The following is an 18,677-nucleotide window of genomic DNA, read 5'->3' on the forward strand; positions in this document are numbered from 1 at the left end:
TCTACATCCCTCCATCAGAAAACAAACAAACAAAAAATGACCACAGAGGATCTACACAAATTCAATCTAGAGAATGAGGAAATCAAAATAGTAAAAAGAGTTCTGGTACCTTGGCTGAAACATAAATCAGAATGGGGACTGCAGTCAAAAAATCAGAAGAAGACAAGGAATGGGGAGGGCAACTATGAAAGAACTAGAAAAGATCTTAAAGAGTAAAGATAAAAATCTGGGCATGAAAGAATCATACAAGCCATTGTATTCCCCATCACTATGTATGGATATGAGAGCTGGACAATGAAGAAAGCAAATAGGAAGAAAATCAATTGATTTGAAATGTGGTGCTGGAGAAGACTGCTGATGATAATGTGGACAGCTGAAAAGGCAAACAAATGGGTCCTAGAACAGATCAAGCCAGTAATCTCTCTGGAAGCCAAGATGACCAAATTGAGGCTGTCGTACTTTGGCCACATCATGAGAAGGCACAACTCACTGGAAAAGACAATAATGTTAGGAAAGGTGGAAGGATATAGAAAGAGAAGGCTGCATGCTAGATGGACGGACGCTATTAAAGAGGTCACGGGTACGTGGACCTTCTTACAGGCCCTAAGCAGAGCAGTGGAGAATGGGGAGTCTTGAAGATGTCTCATCCACATAAGTTGGGATGGGGTCGAAGGCAGTTAATAACAGCAACAATTACAAGCTTGTTCTCTGAGATGGTCAACTGTTTATTCCTTATCAAAATAGCCCAAAGCATTTAAGCCTATATGGCCTAATTTAGTGTTGTTTGGTTTGTTTAATACCCACAATATATTTGTACTTGTGTTTGTTTTTCTCCCTTAAGGCATTTTCTCATGTGTTGGGCTGTTTTAATAAGGTATAGACTGCTGACCATTTGCATTTATGGTTGTTTTTCCACCCCTGAAGGCCTTTTTTCATATAGGCTAAAACATGTTGGGCTATTTTAATAAGGTATAAACTGTTAACCATCTCAGAGCACAGAGACTGTACAGTGGACACTGAAAGATATAGGGAAAACAATCTCTACCCCCCCCCCCCAAATATATGGTATGTTAAAAGCTAACACCAGACTGCGGCTTTGAGTCCATCAAACCTCTAATGCCGATGGCAAAAAAGGTCTGTCAAATGGCAATGCTGTTCCCGTCCCAGATATGGAAAATGGCTGATGGAGTGACCAGATACTGTTGAAACCAAGGGAGCCTTAGAAAGGGGACCTTACCCTCACCAGAGTAGAAAACAGCTCCAAGGAAGAGATGAAGCTAGTGTTTCTCTGGGTTGCTATAGGAGCAAAGAGTTGCTGGAATTATTTGGTGGATATGAGAAATGAAGAGTTCTTGTCACACTCATGCATGCTTTCTCCTAAATTACTCTTCACAGAGAGCTCATCCCATAGACACCAAGTCACATGGGAGCTGCTTCCTTGTGGTGTTCTCCCACATCGCTGTGGGATATGTGTCACATCAACAGGCAGCAAATTGAAGGAAAAAAAATCCCAAACTGATTGGTAGCTCATTAAGAACTAAAGTCAGTATTTTTGCAACTTTTATTATGCATGCTAAATCAACACATTTCAAACAGACAAACCATAAAGAAAGCAACTGAATCTTTTGACTTTGTTCCTGTGCTCAAACCCACACAACCAGTCCTCCTCACAGAATGAAGTAAACAATGGCTGCCTCTTTCGATTTAACAAATATTAAAAAGACGCTGGAGAAAATAGCATTCCTTTGGAAAAGGAAAAGTGAGACATAACTTAATAAAGGAAAAAAAACCACAACCCTGTAAGAGTCTGGACACACATATAATTCTCCCTCAAGACTCTTGGCATAGGGAGAAACTGAATTTCCTGGGCTGCATTTTGTTAAATTTATAAAATGTGCAAATCTGTTTGCATATAGTATGTCTCAGATTCTGTAGTGGAAAACAACCATTCTTTCTGAGGATGGATTCAGGAGGAGGGCAGGTTCAATGAGATATGATGTCAAAATAAACAAGGTATCATTTATAATATAATATACTTTTCTTTTAGTGGTGATGAAAAGACAGGAAATATGGCTGAGAGTCTTCTCAGACTGAGAATGCTCCTAGGTAAACAATGTCAGAACATGCCCAATCTTTTTAAAGGAACCAGAAATACTTAATTTTGCTCAAGGTCAGAGGTACTCTAATACTTCCAAGTACAGGAGGATACTATTGTTTGTGATGTACAACTATTTTTTACACTATTTTATAAAAACATGTACAATAAAGATCTTATGTTGACAGAGATCTGCCATATACAGAACACCTTTAGTCAGAATATTCACTATCAAAAAATAATGGGCAATATCTTTTGGTTCCCTCCTGGCATGAAGTACCATAGGGTTTACTATCAAAAAGACTGAACCAGTTTTCCTGGTTTGGGGATAAACAACCTTCTGGAGAGGAGTTTAGCCAGAAACAATTATTTTTTGCACTGGAAAGATCCACTCTGTTTTTAAGTCCAGACGTCCCTTGCACATTGGCAACATACTGTGTGTTTTCATGGGACTGGAGCACAACTGTGCAAGGTCCCAAGTTAGAATCATCTGGGCTCCTAGGATTCCTATAAGACCACTGCGACTTCTCTGACTTAGAATACTCTCTTTCATTTATTTCTTGCTTCATATTGGGATTGATGAACTTCAAACAATTTATTTCTTTCCTAGAAGAATAAAATCTTTTCCTGCGGGTCCATATTTTTGGCTTTCCCTTTCTTTTTTTCTTACCTCTACCTTTACTTTCCATCTTTCTGTCTGTGGGTAGTGCTTCATTTTTGTGATCATCTGCATGGTTTTGCAGGAACGCATTGCCTTGTAAAGACCTCCTAGTATTTGCCCGGTTGTCTCTCTTAACTACTTTCCTGATGGGTGTAGCTTGACTGAGGTCTTGAGTAAGTAGCCAACATCCCTCAGAGCTTCCTGTAGGAAAAGCTGCACTGGGGCAGCATACGCAAAGAACATTGTTAGCATCGTGGCCTCTGGCTGCAATATGTCTACTCTGCTGCTGCATGTCAACATATTCTTTGCTTTGTGAAGAAGCAACCACAGAAATAACCTTGTTTCCAGGAGGTACATTTAAAGTACTCCAGTGGGAATCATGAGATTGTTGTGTTGATAGCAAATCTGGAGATGTTTGGGAGACATTGTCCTTTATATGACTGGGCGCTCTGGGTACAGACATGAATGTCTTCAGCTCACCAACAAGACTGGGGAGCTGCATGAGGCCTAACTGCTCACAGAGGCTCAGGTGCTGCTCCTTCTGCTGAGTTGTTAATTGCTCCAGAGTCTCTTTTAATAATTGCAGGTTGGCTTTCAGATCAGAGATTTCAGTGTCTTTCTGTAGAAGAGAAAGAACATAATTAGGCATCATGGAAAGATGATTTTTTGGTTCACGTCTCCCAGAATCCCTAACACAGTAGGACCACTGGCCATGCAACTGCAGTACAAAAACATTTCCAAGCTCTGTTTAAAACCTAGAATAGATCATGCCTTTTATCTAAAAATCAAAGTGGACTAATGCTGATAATAGTGCTTTACCCTCAAACTGAAGGATGTGCACACACATGATATTTGGGGAGGGGTTATATATTTGTTAGTTGTTGTTGCTGTGTGCCTTCAAGTTGTTCCCAACTAATGGTGATCCTAATTTGCATAATTTGCTTAATAGTAATTTGCTTAATATTGTTTTGATCTGGACTTGTGCTGAGGGGTTGGGGAAAGGATTTTCTATGAACCTTGTCTGACATGTAACGTTCTTATGTTTTCCTTTGATTGCTACTGTATTGATATTGTTTATTGTTATTGTCTGCTTTATATGGCTGGGGGGGCTGGGAAGGGATTAGTTTGTTTTTATTGTATTTTTTTATTGTACTTCCACTGTTGTTAGCCGCCTGGATTCATCGTTGATTGGGCAGGATACAAATAAATAATTTATTATTATTTATTATTACCTAGAAGGTAAGTTTCCAATGGGTTTACATGGCCAAGCCAGGATTCGAATCCTGGTCTCCAGAGTCACAGTCCAATGCTCAAGCCAATACATTTGTTAGGCCCTTATCACATGAGGAAAATTTGAAGTTATCCCAGGGTCAATGTGAAAGTAATGCAGGGGCAATCATGGGGTTTCAAGTTTGTTTATCAAACGACGCCAAACGCAATCAGGAGCCATCTTAAACACAATCGAGGGTCACTCCAGGGTCATTCCAGGGTTAGGTAAATTCAGAGAAAAAGAGGATTTACCTAACCCTGGAATGACCCCCGACTGTGTTTAAGATGGCTCTTGATTGAAACCCCATGATTTCTCCTGCATTGCCTTCACATTGACCCTGAGATAACTTCAAATTTTGCTCGTGTGATAAGGGCCTTAGAGACAATAATAAAAGACAATAATGTTTGGTAAGGTAGAAGACAGTAGGAAAAGAAGAAGACTGTATTACAGATGGGTAGATTCAATTTAAAAACAACAACATGATTCTACATCTGCAAGACCTGAGAGAAGTGCTGTTGATGACAGGGTTACTTGGAGGTCTCTCATTGATAAGATCACCAGAGGTCAAAGTTGACTTCAAGACAGTTAACAACAATGGAAATTATGAGACATTTGTATTAAGTTGATTGCTCAAGTGTATTCTTCCTGATCTCCGTAAATAAATGGATTGGTTCACAAATGGCATTCTCCTTGAGCAGCCAGTTGCTTACCGGTCCTTTCCTGCCTGCTTGAGAAAGAAAACTTCATTCCACCCACTGACAAATAAGTCTTAATAGTCACTTGAGTGGAGCTTTGAAAGCCTGCATCATGTATGTAATGCTTCCAAGGTTCCACTCTTCCTGCTCCTGCTGAACATAATAGTACCTCCAGAGAGCACCTATCCTATCCAATTAACTCGCCACTAATATTCATTGATTTGAATTCCCTTGCATAGCAATGCAATGCGACATTACTGGGATTCCACTAACATTGAAATGGTTCCTTCCCTCCTTCAACCCTGAGGAAGATTTAGACCGAGCAAAGGCACATGAAAGAGGAGCATGACAGGGACAGAGTAGCAGCCTGACATTTCTTAAGTGAAGGGCATCTTTCCTTCAGGCCCATGACTGGAAGCTCCAATTTACAGACAGATTAGATCAGTGATTCCCAAACTTCAGTCTTTCAGGTGTTTCGGACTTTAGCTCCCAGATTTTCTAGCTGTTGGCCAAGCTGGCTGGAGCTTCTGGGAGTGAAAGTCCAAAACACCTGGAGGACCAAAGTTTGGGAACCACTGGATTAGATCATTTCAGCCAAGTCAGGAAAAGTAACCAGAAGCCCTGTACATGACTAGCTAATATATTCTCCTAATTCTTCTCACAGATCAGACAAGATTTGTAGTCCTTGATGTTCAGGGAGTAGCTGGGCATTTGGAATCCTTTGTCTCGTCTTGACGAGGGGGGAGAGGAGCATCTCTGTGCTCCTTTGTTAGAGTTCATCTCATGGTCTTAGAGTCTTTAGAGTTTGCCTTATGGTGCTTTCTCAGGCTTTTTATAACCTTTTCTGAGAAGCATCTTGGAAGGTCTGACTGGCCATCTCACTGGGCAATTGATCTCTCATCACCTGTATGATGCTAAGCCTCATTAAAATGCAAATTTACCTCCTCACATATTAATTTTTTTGTTACCTAGGAAGGTTATCTGCTGCTCAGATAATGGAAGATTATCACAATCACAATATCACAATCTATTTTGTGCATTTTGCTTGCCCAATAAAGGTTTCACTGTTTTGTAGATTTTGGATGTTATTGTACTTTGTTGTATGGCCAACATGGCTACCCCTGAATATGTTCATTTAAGTTTATTCTCATCTTTCCATGTACTTGATTAGGAGAGAGTGCCAGTTACTCAGTCTCTTATCCACCCACCCATTGTTTTGCCCACCCAATCTGTTATGCCTAGCAGAAACAACTGCTTTCCCAAAACAAGAATTGATCATTGTCCTGATTCTTCCTAGTTTCCCCCCCAGTACAATTGATCTGCAGATTAACAAAAGATTACGGTAGCCTTGTCCAAGGAAAAAGCCTAGCCAATTTATAATTTATTCTTTATCAGTAATTTCCAAATATATTGCAATGTGCATTAAATAATGCACATTTAAACAGGCATACGTGTCTTACAGACTTATCCTTTATATACCATAAATACTTGCTGAACTAGTGATAATGATCAGAAGTATTTATCTTACTTTTCTTCTTCATTTGTGTATTTGTTGCTAGTATCATTTTTACAATTTTATTTTAAAAAGAAGAAAGCATTCCTATTCCTACTTTATTTGCTTTATGTTCCTTCTGTCCCACATATTTATGCATATGAATGTAATAACATAACATAATATGGTGATAATACTTACCTTTGCTCTCCTAATATGATTAAGTTTTATAGATTATGATTTTACTGGCTGTAACATGAAATAATGAAGGAATTCAAAAATATAGCCATGTTAGTCTGTAGAATCAGTATGTAGAAATATCTTGTAGCACTTTCTAGACTAACTGAAATAAAGAAGTTGGCAGCATCAGCTTTTGTAGACTTCAGTCTACTTCCTCAGATGCATATCCACTCCATTATATGAAGTTAACTTTTAATATGTTGTGATTAGACTTGGGATATTAACCCAGAAAGGTGGCATATACATACTTAAACAAATAAATAAATTCTTAATATTTTATATTAATATCAGAATTCTTAAAATTCTGAGCCATGGCAGCTACTATCACACTGGATTATTTCTGCAGTGTGGACGCAGCCTTTAGCCCAAAACAGACAGGCTTAAAAAGCTAGCTTCCATGCAGCTTGGGGGCATGGCGATTATATGATACACGTCCCCAACCCGTGAGGAAGCCATGCCGAGGTTGTGCCACGGCAGCCCAAAAAAGACTGGAATTATTCCGCTTCTTGCCATGGTCCATTTGGGACCGTGGCAGCAGGCACCATCAGGGCTGCAGCATGTTTTTGCCATGGCTGCTGGGTGACTGGGCCGGGAGCGGCTTCTGGCCACTCCTTGCCCCTCTGTTTCACCTGGTTCTCATAGCAAATATATTTCATCTCAGGCTTGAAAATAAGAACTCATTTGACTACCCAGGGCAGATTCAATAAAAGCAACAAAGATGCAAACAGCTTCTTCTTCTTGACCACAGATGTAAATAATATAGATGTTAATTGGCAAGTCAGGTAATAATAGCCATCCTAGTGGGCTTAAAATATTTTCTGGACTTATTTGCAAGACTGTTGTTTCCCTTCAGTAGTTCAGCAGTTATTTGTTGCAGTAATATCCACACTTTCTTCTAAACAGAGGTGTCATTAGGGGGGGTGCAGGGAATGCACACCACACCAGGTGACACTCCAGAGGAGGGGTATCAATTAGTGGGGTGGTTCAGTTGGAGGGATTGGCATGGCTATTGGGCAAGCGAAAAAGGGTGTCGCCTTCCATTCCTTCTCTCCCAGCAGTTGCTCTGATGGGCCTTTCAGAGGCTGCAGCACCGCCCCCCTCAGTAACAGCAACTGCTAGGGGTCCAGTGCCTCCAAGATCAGGCAGCCGGTAGGGACTCTGAAGGTCTTTCTGAGCAGCCTTGCTGGACTCTGAAGGTCTTTCTATGGTGGGCGGCATGCTTTCAGGGTCCAGTGCAGCTGTTCAGAGAGCAGACATGCCAGACCGTGAATGGGTGAGTGTGCTGTACTGCCACCTCAGCAATGGTTTGGGCAGCTGAGAAGCCAGAGGGGGAGGGCAAGGCAGTTCACCTCCCCCCGTACTGGATGTCGCCAACCTCAACAACACTCCTAAATAATCTCTCCCACTTTTGATCTAGGAACCACTGTGTTGGATAGGTTAGGCTGACATACAGTGAAGGATCTAAGAAGTCATTCAGTGAGCTGAGTAGGGACTTGAATTCAGATCTCCCGTATCCCAGTCCAACATTCCAGATGCTGGCTGCTTTCCCAGCCAACATATGCTTAGACTGGAATGGCTTCAGGAAGCAAGATTCCTACAGCACTACAGCTAATTATATCATAAATGTCCAGATGATTCTTTGAAGATACAATCTGGCAATTAGTCTGCATTTGGTAAAGAAAGAAGAGGAGAAGCAGGAGCAAAGTTCAGTGAAATAAAAGAGAACAGTTTTCACACTCACATCCTGAAGCCTTTTCTCCATTCCTAGTAATGTCTGCTCCATTTCATTTCTCTCTTTTAAAGCTTTCAGTATCAATCCATAATGAGACTGAGAAGTTTCTTGCACTAGACACAAAAATCAATAGAAATCGCTTTTATTCTGTCATCTGTATATAAAAATAAAATGTCACTCAGGGTTTTGAAACAGAATTTGTGTGAAATGGGACCTTTCAGTGAAACAGCCATGAGGTCACTGCAGATTGTGAAGTTAACGGCAACATTTAATAGAAAGGGCTGGAAAACACACAGTGCTGCTTGAGTTGACATGAAACCAAGAAATAATGAACACTGTGTTGTTCAGATGTTACACAAAATTTACTGTAATTAACAAACAGCTATTTTACAAGAATATTACAAACATCACATTTGGTCTTTGCACACAGTCTTAAGGCCAAAGTCAAGAATTTAGCAGTTCTAAAAGTTATATATTTGTTAAAATCACTTAATAAAAAGCATAATGAGGTTGAAGGCTTCCATGGCTGGCATCCATAGTTTTTTGTGTTTTTTTCGGGCTATGTGGCCATGTTCTAAAAGAGTTTTTTCCTGACGTTTTGCCAGCATCTAGAACATGGCCCGAAAGACCCACAAAAAACAAAAAGCATAGTCTTTCCAAAGGTGACCACTTTATCATCCGAGTCAGCAAAGGTCACCTCCCCCTCATATAATCATTACCTACACCCAGCAAGAATAGAATCCAACTCACGTTACCCCTGGTGCAGGCTGCACCCCTTAGTGATGCCACTGATTATACTATACCGTCAATCCCTATATATAGGCAATGCAAAGAGTGGTTCAACAAGATTTCTGTTGGTCAGACCAGAATGTGGCACAGAAGCAGGTGATATAGTTCCTTATTTCTCCCCATCACTAGTGCAGCTCTTATAAATTATGCAGTTTTACATAATGTATTCAGGCTGTTAGGTTTGCCTGTACTTTATGCCGAATCTGGACTTTTTCTGTGGAAGAATTGTTTGTTTGTTTTTAAATGGCAGAGCACACACAAGCAGTGTGGGGGCACTATAATTGGTTTCCGCTGTACAGAAACAGCTGCGCAAAGAACACATTTTGGTACATTGTGCTGCTTGCATCCTAAAATACTTCTAGGCACCAGATAAATATGTCCACCTCCTCAATTCCCTTCCCTAGGCCCTCCCTAACACTGGGAATTTCCTCTACCCCAAGTGTCTTCCCTACTGAGAAGGTAAGGACAATGTCAGGGTGGGATGCAAGCCTATCCACAAATGTTTTTTGTACAGTCCCAGAGGGCATTCTAGCCCCTCACCTCTGTCTGGGCCATTTCCAATCTAGCTGCAGGCATCTGGAGCTATGTCATAATTGTGGACAATACAAAACCTGTCTTCCCTTTCCACAACTATGTCTTCTCTTTCCCTTCCAGACATCAGGAAACTCCGAATGACTGAACTAGTACCCAGAGGAGCCCCTGAACGAGGGATAATAAGTGGAAGCTTAATTCTGACAGGACACATGTCCTTATGGTTAGAATATTAAATTCTCTTAATGTGGGATTTTAGTCTAATTTATTATGTTCTTTGACTGCTGTTTGCTGCCTTCAGTGCTGATCTATTAAGTAGAAATGCAGGCTACAAATGATATGATAGAGTGCATGCAGCAGTTACACCAAAGGCTTTCAGAAACAAATGAAAGGCTTTATCACAGGAACTTCATTCTAAGATAGGAAAGTTACTCAGGATGTTGATCTAATCTATCTTAATTTCAGGGGTGATTTGAGGGAGTTCTGGTGGGTAGAAAAGAGGTGGGGAAAAATCATCCCTAAGAGTATCAGTTTACACCACAGAGGTGTCAGGATAGGTAGACAAGGGGAGAAATTCAAACATTGTTGTTGTGTGCCTTCATGTAATTTCCAACTTATGGCCACCCTAACACCACCCTATTTAACTCTATTACTACTGTTCTCTCAGAGGCATTCTTGTTCAGTGCTAAGTGTTGTTTCACTTCTAATATTATAGAGAATAGAGGTTAGAGCTGTACTACCAGCAGAGAGAGATGACTCAAATTCCCGTTCTTCTTTGAAGACCACTTGGAAACCATTGTTAACCTAACCTAGGACCTTATCATACTAGCGAAATGGGATTTAAACTAGATTTAAATTTTGAAAAACCCAAAAATGAAGGAAGTTTATCACACGACATTCTGGCAAACGTGAAATAACGCAAAAATAAACTGAAGGTAAAACGGAGAAAAAGTGTAGCTTTTTACTTTTGGAACTTCCTGAAAGTAAAAAGCTGTCATTTTTCTCCATTTTACCTTTTGTTTATTTTCGCGTTATTTCACGTTTGCAGGAATGTCATGTGATAAACTTTCCACACTTGCTGTTTTTTTAAAAAAATAAATCTAATTTAAATCCCATTTCTGAGTGGGATTTCGCTAGTGTGATAAGGTCCCTAGTTGACAGGTTTACTGTGAAAATGAAAGAATAAAAAAACAAGTCTTTGGCTCTAAGATCTCTGGAAGCAGGGAGGATTAAAAAAACCAAATCAACAAATTAATACATGCATTGTACATAGCTCATAAACTATGAGACAGAAAGTGGTGTAGCCCTTCTGCTCTTTGTTTACACATATGCCATCAATTTGACATGTTTAATAGACTGTACAACCGTGGTTCTTAACCTATGCTCTGCAGACCCCTATGGGGCTCCAATGTCTTCACAGGGGATCCATGAAAGCTTAAAGGCTACTCAGACAACCTCCTCCCCACAGCGAAGCAGCCATGTGACAGCAGCCAAGGCAAAGTACGCTGATGACACCCAAATATGCTTCTCTGTGCCTCTGACTGATGCAGTGACCAGGGATGGCATCTCTCCTCTAGATGCCTGTCTGAAGTCAGTAATGGGCTGGATGAGGGAAAACAGCTTGAATCCAGAGAAAACGGAAGTACTCATGATAGGTTCCCCGGGCCCAGGGATGGAAATTTGTCCACCTGTCCTGAATGGGGTCACGCTCCCCCTGAAGGACTCTGTTTGCAGTCTGGGGGTGCTTCTAGACTCGTTGCTCCACCTGACATCTCAGGTGGATGCGACGGTCAGGAGCACTTGTTATCAGCTTCGGCTGATACGCCAGCTGCGACCCTTTCTGGGCCGGGGGGACCTTGAAACGGTGGTACATGCTCTGGTGACCTCTCGGTTGGATTTCTGTAACGCACTCTACATGGGGCAACCCTTGTACCAAACCCGGAAGTTTCAATTAGTGCAGAATATGGCAGCTAGGTTAGTCACTGGTTCCTCCAGGACTAGCCATATAACACCTATTTTGCAAGATCTTCATTGGCTGCCTATTCGCTTCCGAGCCCAATTCAAGGTGTTGGTTATTACCTATAAAGCCCTAAATGGCTTGGGCCCAGGGTACTTGGAGGACCGCCTCTCCCCATATAATCCGCCCCGCGCTCTCAGATTGGCTGGGAAGCAATTGTTGAGGGTTCCTGACACAAAGTATACCGTGACTGCAGAGAGGGCGTTTTCCATCTCAGCCCCGCAGCTTTGGAACTCCCTTCCTGATGAGCTCCGCTCGGTTACCTCCCTTGACCTGTTTAGGAAGAAGTTGAAGACCTTTCTCTTCCAATAGGCTTTCCCCCAGACGCTGTGATTCCTCCTCTCTCCCTGTTACACGAGCATTTTTAGCTAGTTATTGTTGTGGTTTTTAATCTTGTATTTTTATCTTGTTTTTAATAATCTGATGTATTGATATGGATTTTTATGTGGATACTGTTTGTAAATTTGTACATTGTGTAGTACTTTGTTGTAACCCGCTTTGATCTCCCAGGAAAAGCGGGCTATAAATAAAGTTGTTTATTATTATTATTATTATTATTATTATTATTATTATTTTATTATTATTATTATTAAAGGCTGGCTGGCTGGCTGGGTCTGTGTGTTGCCATTCAACTTGCTCCAGTTGTAAAAAGGGGGGAAGAAATAGGAGAAAAGTCTTCCTTCCCCCTCCAGTGCCTCTGAGGGTAAGGTCAAGGGATGGTGTAATTGTTAATGGTTCAGTGTTCAGGTATTATTATTATTATTACATACATCTTGAGTTAAACCTTGGGATTCTGTGGCAACAAAAGCTATTTAAAAGGGGTACCTGGTAAATAAAATGTTAAGAACCACTGCTATGCAATGTCCTGATCTGACAGGACATTTGAGAAGCTGCAGTACTTTTCAAAAGCCTTTCTTCTAGATCTTATCATATTCAGTACCATTTCTTGTTTACACACCCCCTACTGCTTCCTTCACATAATTTAGCAAGCAAACTTGTGCGCAGAATTCATAATTTCCTCATATGAATAGAATTTACCATAATTTCTAAAAGGTCATTGCTCTTGTATAGTACTTGCACTTATGATTAAAACCGTCTTTTATGTTATTACAATGCCAGCATTTCCTATTATTAGTTTTGAAGATCTTACATGACTGTTTTCCATGGCAGAAGCAGTTAGATTCGTCACAGTTTCCACAACTGCAGCCAAGCTTATTACTTGACCCTACATCAACCTTGCTCAAAAACTAGACAAAAAGTGAAAGTCTCATTAAAAATTTGGCTGCTAACATCTAAGATGAGTTTCCTGAACTAAAAAGGTTCCTTTCCTCCACTGCAGTTATTCCTATTAAGGGCTGATAGGTTCCTCCTCAAGCCTACAGACTGAAAACAGAATACAAGCCTTCTTTGCCTCATATCCCAAAACGACTAAATGTGCTGAATGACAGATTCTGCACTAATAGCCCATCCACAATCCCTTTTGGGCTTATTAGGCCCCATTCATACTGGTCTAAAAGACCTGGAAGGAACTGGGCTGATCCGGATGCCCCTCCCCCGAATCGCTCCGTTAGCAAGTGCCCACTACAAATTTGAAATCGAATGCATTTTGACCTGCAAATTAGAAATCGAATGCATTCTGTGTCTGCTGGCGAGGTGGCTGCTGCCAATCAAGCTATCATCATGGTGACGTTTGCAGGGCATCGTGGAAAGTGTCCTCCCTTTTTAAAGAGCCAGGCACAGGGGTTTCAGCGGCTGAAGCAGGGAGAGAGATGCCTCTCTCTCTCTCTCTCTTTTTATAAACCTGTGGGCTTTTGGGTCAGATCTGCCCCTGTCCCAGGCAAAGGATGGGATTGCCATGCATTTTTTTTATGCTTTTAAAAGCAACATTAGCTTTCCCTTTGCTTCCCTTGCTGTATCTGCTCCAGAAGACAAATCATGCGCATATTTGCTCAAAAAAAATTGTTAAAAATGTAACATTGATTGTTTGCAACATTTGTAGCTTCCCCCTCTGCAGAAAGCAAGGAGATCCAAGGATATAAAGTGCAAGCCCGGCTCTATCTGCCTCTGGAATACAAACAATGTGCATATTTGCTCAAAAAAAATTGTTTGAATTTGAAAAGGGGGGGGGGGGGTTTGCCTGACGTGAGCTCCGTTCGTGACCTGAATTTTTTCCTCCTGCAAGGGAAGGAATGCCCAGCGACAGAGGGCTTTGGGCAGGGGATGCAGGGAAAAGAGGCTCCTTCGATAAAGAATGCCTTCCCTTGCTCCCTTCTTCCCAGGGCTCTTTCCTCCTCCCCCTCCCCTCCAATGAGGGGAGGAAATGCCTTGCCCTTTGCCCACCCTCTGACCTAAATCCCTCCCTCAATTTGCCTCGATCATGATCGAGGCCAAGTTCTCATTCCCAGGACCCGAGCTTTTCCAAAAGAAACGGTATTTGCGCCGATTTCAAAAACACCGCGCTAGGGGCCATTTACCACGGAACGGGTGTGCAAGCCTCGGATTCGCTTGTGTGAGATTCGGGGTGAGTATGAACTTCACGTGATTGAATCAGTTTGAGAACCGATTTTTTTTGGTAGTGTGAATGGGCCCTTAGTTTTATCAGGCTGGGAAGCACTGGCACCCTTGGTGTGGCTTCTAAATGTATTTATTAAAAAAATGTGTGACTTTTCTCAGATTACTGCATCTGAATGCCAGTTCTCATACATTATTCTTAGAGTCATAATGGGAAGCTTGAAGTTTTACTGTGATTTCCAGCAATTCTCCTAACAACCCTATCCAATTAATACTGTGCTCATTTTGCTTTCGACTCAAGTGTATATGAGCACCTGGCAACCTTTTTTAAATTACATTTAAAAAAAAACACCTGGGTTTGAGTTCTGGTTTGGCCATGTAAACCCACTAGGCAAGTCACACTCTCTCAGCCTCAAAGGATGGCAATATCAAACCCCTTCTGAACAAAACTTGCCAAGAAAACCCGATGATGGTCACCATAAGTCAGAAATGACATGAAGGCACACAACACAACAACAACTATAGCTCAGTGGCAGAGCCAGAGCATGGGAAAGGACAGGTTGCTTACCTGTAACAGTATTTCTTCGAGTGGTCATCTGCGAATACATACAAATGGGTTTCACTGCGCCTGCGCAGTGCTGTTCGGAACCTACTGGAATCACTGGGCAGAGTTTACTCTGCAACATATTGAAACTTTTTGGCGGTAACTCCGCCCACCCGTTATAAGGCCCCTGCCTTCCCGCTCTTTTCCCCAGTTCCGCAATTTTTCCGCCAAGCAGGCGAAGGAAGAGAGCCAATGAGAGCAGGACACTGAGGGGACGGACGGGTGGGATTTGTATGTATTCGCAGATGACCACTCGAAGAAATACTGTTACAGGTAAGCAACCTGTCCTTCTTCTTCGTGGTCTCTGCGAATCATACAAATGGGTTTAGACTGACAAGCTAAGGTATGTGGCGGAGGGAGTGTCCTGAGACCAAAGCTATGGTAAACCAAAGGTATATTTATTACAAATAAACACCTTGAACCATAAAGAGTCAGTCTTTTGTTCATGCACAGATAAATAGCAATAAGTTTGCTGAACCTGAGAAGGGAACAGAGGTCATGCAAGACCGATCCCATAGGACTTGTGCAAATCAACATTCAACAGTATAAACAGTGTAAACTGTATAACAGAAATACATCAGTAGTGCAATCAATGCAACCCTGAGACCAACACAGCCCTCCCGAAAGCTGCGTCTCGGATGGCCCTGGTGTCCAACCTGTAATGCTTAATAAAGGTGAGGGGTTGGGACCAGACAGCAGCCTTACAGACATTCTCCAAAGGAATCCCAGACAGGAATGCTGAGGATGCCGCCACAGCTCTTGTGGAATGTGACCGAACCCTGCCAGGGAGAGGTTTGCCCAGCAGTTCATAGCAGAGGTGGATGGTACTAGCCACCCATTTGGAGAACCTCTGCGTAGACACGGGCAACCCCTTCTTCGGTTCCGAGTAGCATTGAAAGAGTCTCTCGGACCGGCTGGAGGCAGCAGTTCTGTCCAGGTAAAACGCCAGCGCCCTCCTGACATCAAGGGAGTGGAGGCGTCGCTCCTCATCCGACGTCGGATCGGATGCTAGAGTGGGCAACACAATGTCCTGGCACACGTGGAAAGCAGACACCACCTTCGGCAAGAAGGTGATGTCCATACGGAGGACCACCTTGTCCTTGTGGAACCTCAGGAATGGTTGGTCCCTCCGTAAGGCACAGAGTTCGCCCGCACGACGGGCAGAGGTGATGGCCACAAGGAAAGCGGTTTTCCAAGTCAACAGTCTCAAGTCCGCTGTGGCCATGGGTTCAAAGGGCTTGGATTGGAGAGCGGACAGTACCGACTCCAAACTCCAAGCCGGTGTTGGTACCGACACAGGAGGATATAGGTTGGCACAACCCTTCAAAAAGCCCTTCACCAAGGGATCCTTAAAGAAAGACACCCTCCCCCCGAACTGATATTTAGCACAAATGGCAGAAAGGTAGCCTTTGATGGATGTGAGGGACAGCCCTTCCTCCAAAAGCGCCATCAAAAACTCCAGCACCACTGGAGTGGAAACCTGTGCAGGAGACAAGCCCTTCTGGTCAAGGAAGAGGCAAAATCTCCTCCATTTCAGGGCATAAGAACGCTGGGTGGAAGGTTTTCTGGCAGCCAGGATCACCGTCCTAACCGATTCGGGCAAGGCGGTCAGGGCCGGATCTTCCAGGCCACCAGCGGCAGGCTCTCGATGTCCGGGTGGAGAATTCGTCCGTCCTGGATCGACAGCAGGTCCGGACGGGGGTCGAGGCGGAGGAAGCATCTCCCGGAGAGGTGGAGAAGGGATGCGAACCACGGTTGTCTCAGCCACCACGGGGTGATCAGGATCGCCTGCGAGCGGTCCGTTGTCATTTTGGACACCACCCTGACGATAAGAGGGAACGGAGGGAAGGCGTAGAGGAGCTCCCCCGTCCAAAGGAAAGCGAATGCGTCTCCAAGGGATCCGTCGAATCGCTTCCTGGAGCAGAACTGGGGACAGTGGCTGTTCCAGCTGGTCGCGAAGAGGTCGATCCGGGGGGTTCCCCACCGATCGAAGAGGTCGCGGACCGTCTCGGGATGGAGCCTCCACTCGTGGCATACCGATGGAGATCTGCTGAGGCGGTCTGCCAGCTCGTTGTCCTCCCCGGGAAGGTGAATCGCCTGGAGGAGGACACGTCTTTGGATGCACCAATCCCAGATGCGGAGCGTGAGGTCGAGCAGGGTCCTGGACCTGGTACCACCTTGCTTGTTGATGTAGTACATCACGGTGGTGTTGTCCGTTCTCAGGAGGACCACTCTTCCTGAGACAGCAAACTCGAATGCCCTCAAAGCCTTCTCCACTGCGAGCATCTCCAAAGCGTTGATGTGGAGGAGCTTGTCTTGTGCGGACCACCTGTCCTTGACGACAAGGTCGAGCAGGTGGGCGCCCCATCCCTCCAGGGATGCATCGGTTGTCAGCGTCAGCTGTGTCTGGGGCTGATGGAAAGGCATCCCGGCGCAGACGTTGGAGCCGTCTAGCCACCATCTGAGGGAAGCGGCTATAGGTCTGGGTACCGTGAGCCACTTTGAAGGTGGGTCCTCCAACGGAAAGAAGACGGAGAGGAACCAGGATTGGAGAGGACGAAGACGCAGTCTCGCCCAGGGGGTGACGAATGTCGTCGATGCCATGTGGCCCAGGGCGACTTGGACGTCTCTGGCTCTTATCCTTCTGTGTGAGATGCACGGCCTGAGGGACGTAGCCAGGGCCTGAAACCGGTCCGGAGGAAGGAAGGCTAGGCAGTTGTCGGAGTCGAGGATGGCCCCGATGAACTTGACCTGTCTGGTCGGCGTGAAGTGGGACTTTTCCTTGTTGACCACCAGCCCGAGGGAATCGAAGAGGTGCAAGGCGAATGAGACTGCCTCCTGTAGCTCTTCCTGGGATTCGGCTGCAAACAGCCAGTCGTCCAGGTAGGGAAAAACCAAGAAGCCCCTCTGATGAAGGTATGCCACCACCGGTGCCATGCACTTCGTGAAGACTCGTGGGGCCGTAGCCAAGCCGAACGGGAGCACGTTGTAGTGGTACGAGTCGGAGCCGACAGCGAAGGCGAGGAATCTCCGGTGGGATTCTCGGATCCCGATGTGGAAATAGGCGTCCTTCAGGTCGACAGTCGCGAACCACAGGCCCTGGTGGAGGAGAGGCAGAATGGAGGCCAAGGTTACCATTCGGAAGCGACGGTAGTTCAAAAAGAAGTTCACTTGTCTCAAGTCCAGGATGGGCCTAACGCCACCATCCGCTTTAGGTACGGTGAAGTACCTGGAGAAAAAGGCCCGAGGATGTTGGTCGGGCGGCAAAGGGGAGATTGCCCCCTTACAAAGCAAGGTGCGCACTTCGTCGAGAAGGGTGTCCGAGGGGGGAGTGGACATGAAGGCTCCAGTTGGAGGGAGCTCTTGGAACTCGAGGGCATAACCCCTACGGACGATGTTAAGGACCCACGAGTCCGATGTTATAGAAGCCCAGGCGTTAACATAGGGCCTCAAGATGTCCAAAAAGAAGAGGGGTGAAGGGGAGACGAAGCGCGCTGCGTCCCTTCAGGCTCTCTTCTTCCCCTGGTCGGTATCCTGCCGGCGGGACTTGCGGTACCGAGGCGGGAAGGTGCGACGGCCAGAGGAGGAGGAAGACTGCGAAGGGAAGCGCTGTCTCTGAGAGCCTTGGTGCTGGGGCTGTCGGTCCCGGGAGAAGGTCCCTTGTGACTGACCTTGCGGCTGCCACGGGCGCTGTCGCTTCCGGAACGGAGAAGCCGGTGCTGAGGACATGCCGTGCTTCTTCGCCGCCGCCTTCATCCTGAACTTGCGGTTCAGGCGGTCGTCGGTCTCGGCGTGGAAGAGGCCGGTCCCGTCGAGCGGCATGTCCTCAATGGCCGCTCTAACCGTCGGGTTGAGGTCGGAGGCCCTGAGCCACGCGTGGCGCCGAAGAGCCATGGCAGCTGACATGGACCTCCCGGAGCAGTCCGCCATGTTCCTGGAAGTGGTGATTAGCCAGCTTCCGATGGAGTGCGCCTCGTCTCTGATCTCCACCAGCTGCCTCTGGATGTCATCTGGGACGTCCGGAACCATGGGAGACATCC

General features: G+C 44.7%; 1 protein-coding gene across 12 annotated transcripts in view; it reads right to left on the reverse strand.

Annotated features, from left to right (window-relative positions):
- Positions 1-1,560: 1,560 nt before the first annotated feature.
- IHO1 (interactor of HORMAD1 1) overlaps positions 1,561-18,677 on the reverse strand; it is a 68,974-nt gene continuing 51,857 nt past the window's right edge. For all 12 annotated transcript variants that reach the window (XM_089518021.1, XM_089518042.1, XM_089518052.1 and 9 more), the window contains 2 exons: positions 8,195-8,298; positions 1,561-3,375 (listed from right to left, as the gene is read on the reverse strand). In XM_089518021.1, coding sequence (XP_089374147.1) covers positions 2,308-3,375; positions 8,195-8,298 — 1,172 coding nt within the window. In that variant the 3' untranslated portion in view covers positions 1,561-2,307. The remainder of the gene's footprint in view (positions 3,376-8,194; positions 8,299-18,677) is intronic.

Source organism: Sceloporus occidentalis, unplaced genomic scaffold, assembly GCF_023333645.1.
Source record: "Sceloporus occidentalis isolate IW3139 unplaced genomic scaffold, rSceOcc1.0.p SCAF_1, whole genome shotgun sequence".
Lineage (NCBI taxonomy): Eukaryota > Metazoa > Chordata > Lepidosauria > Squamata > Phrynosomatidae > Sceloporus > Sceloporus occidentalis.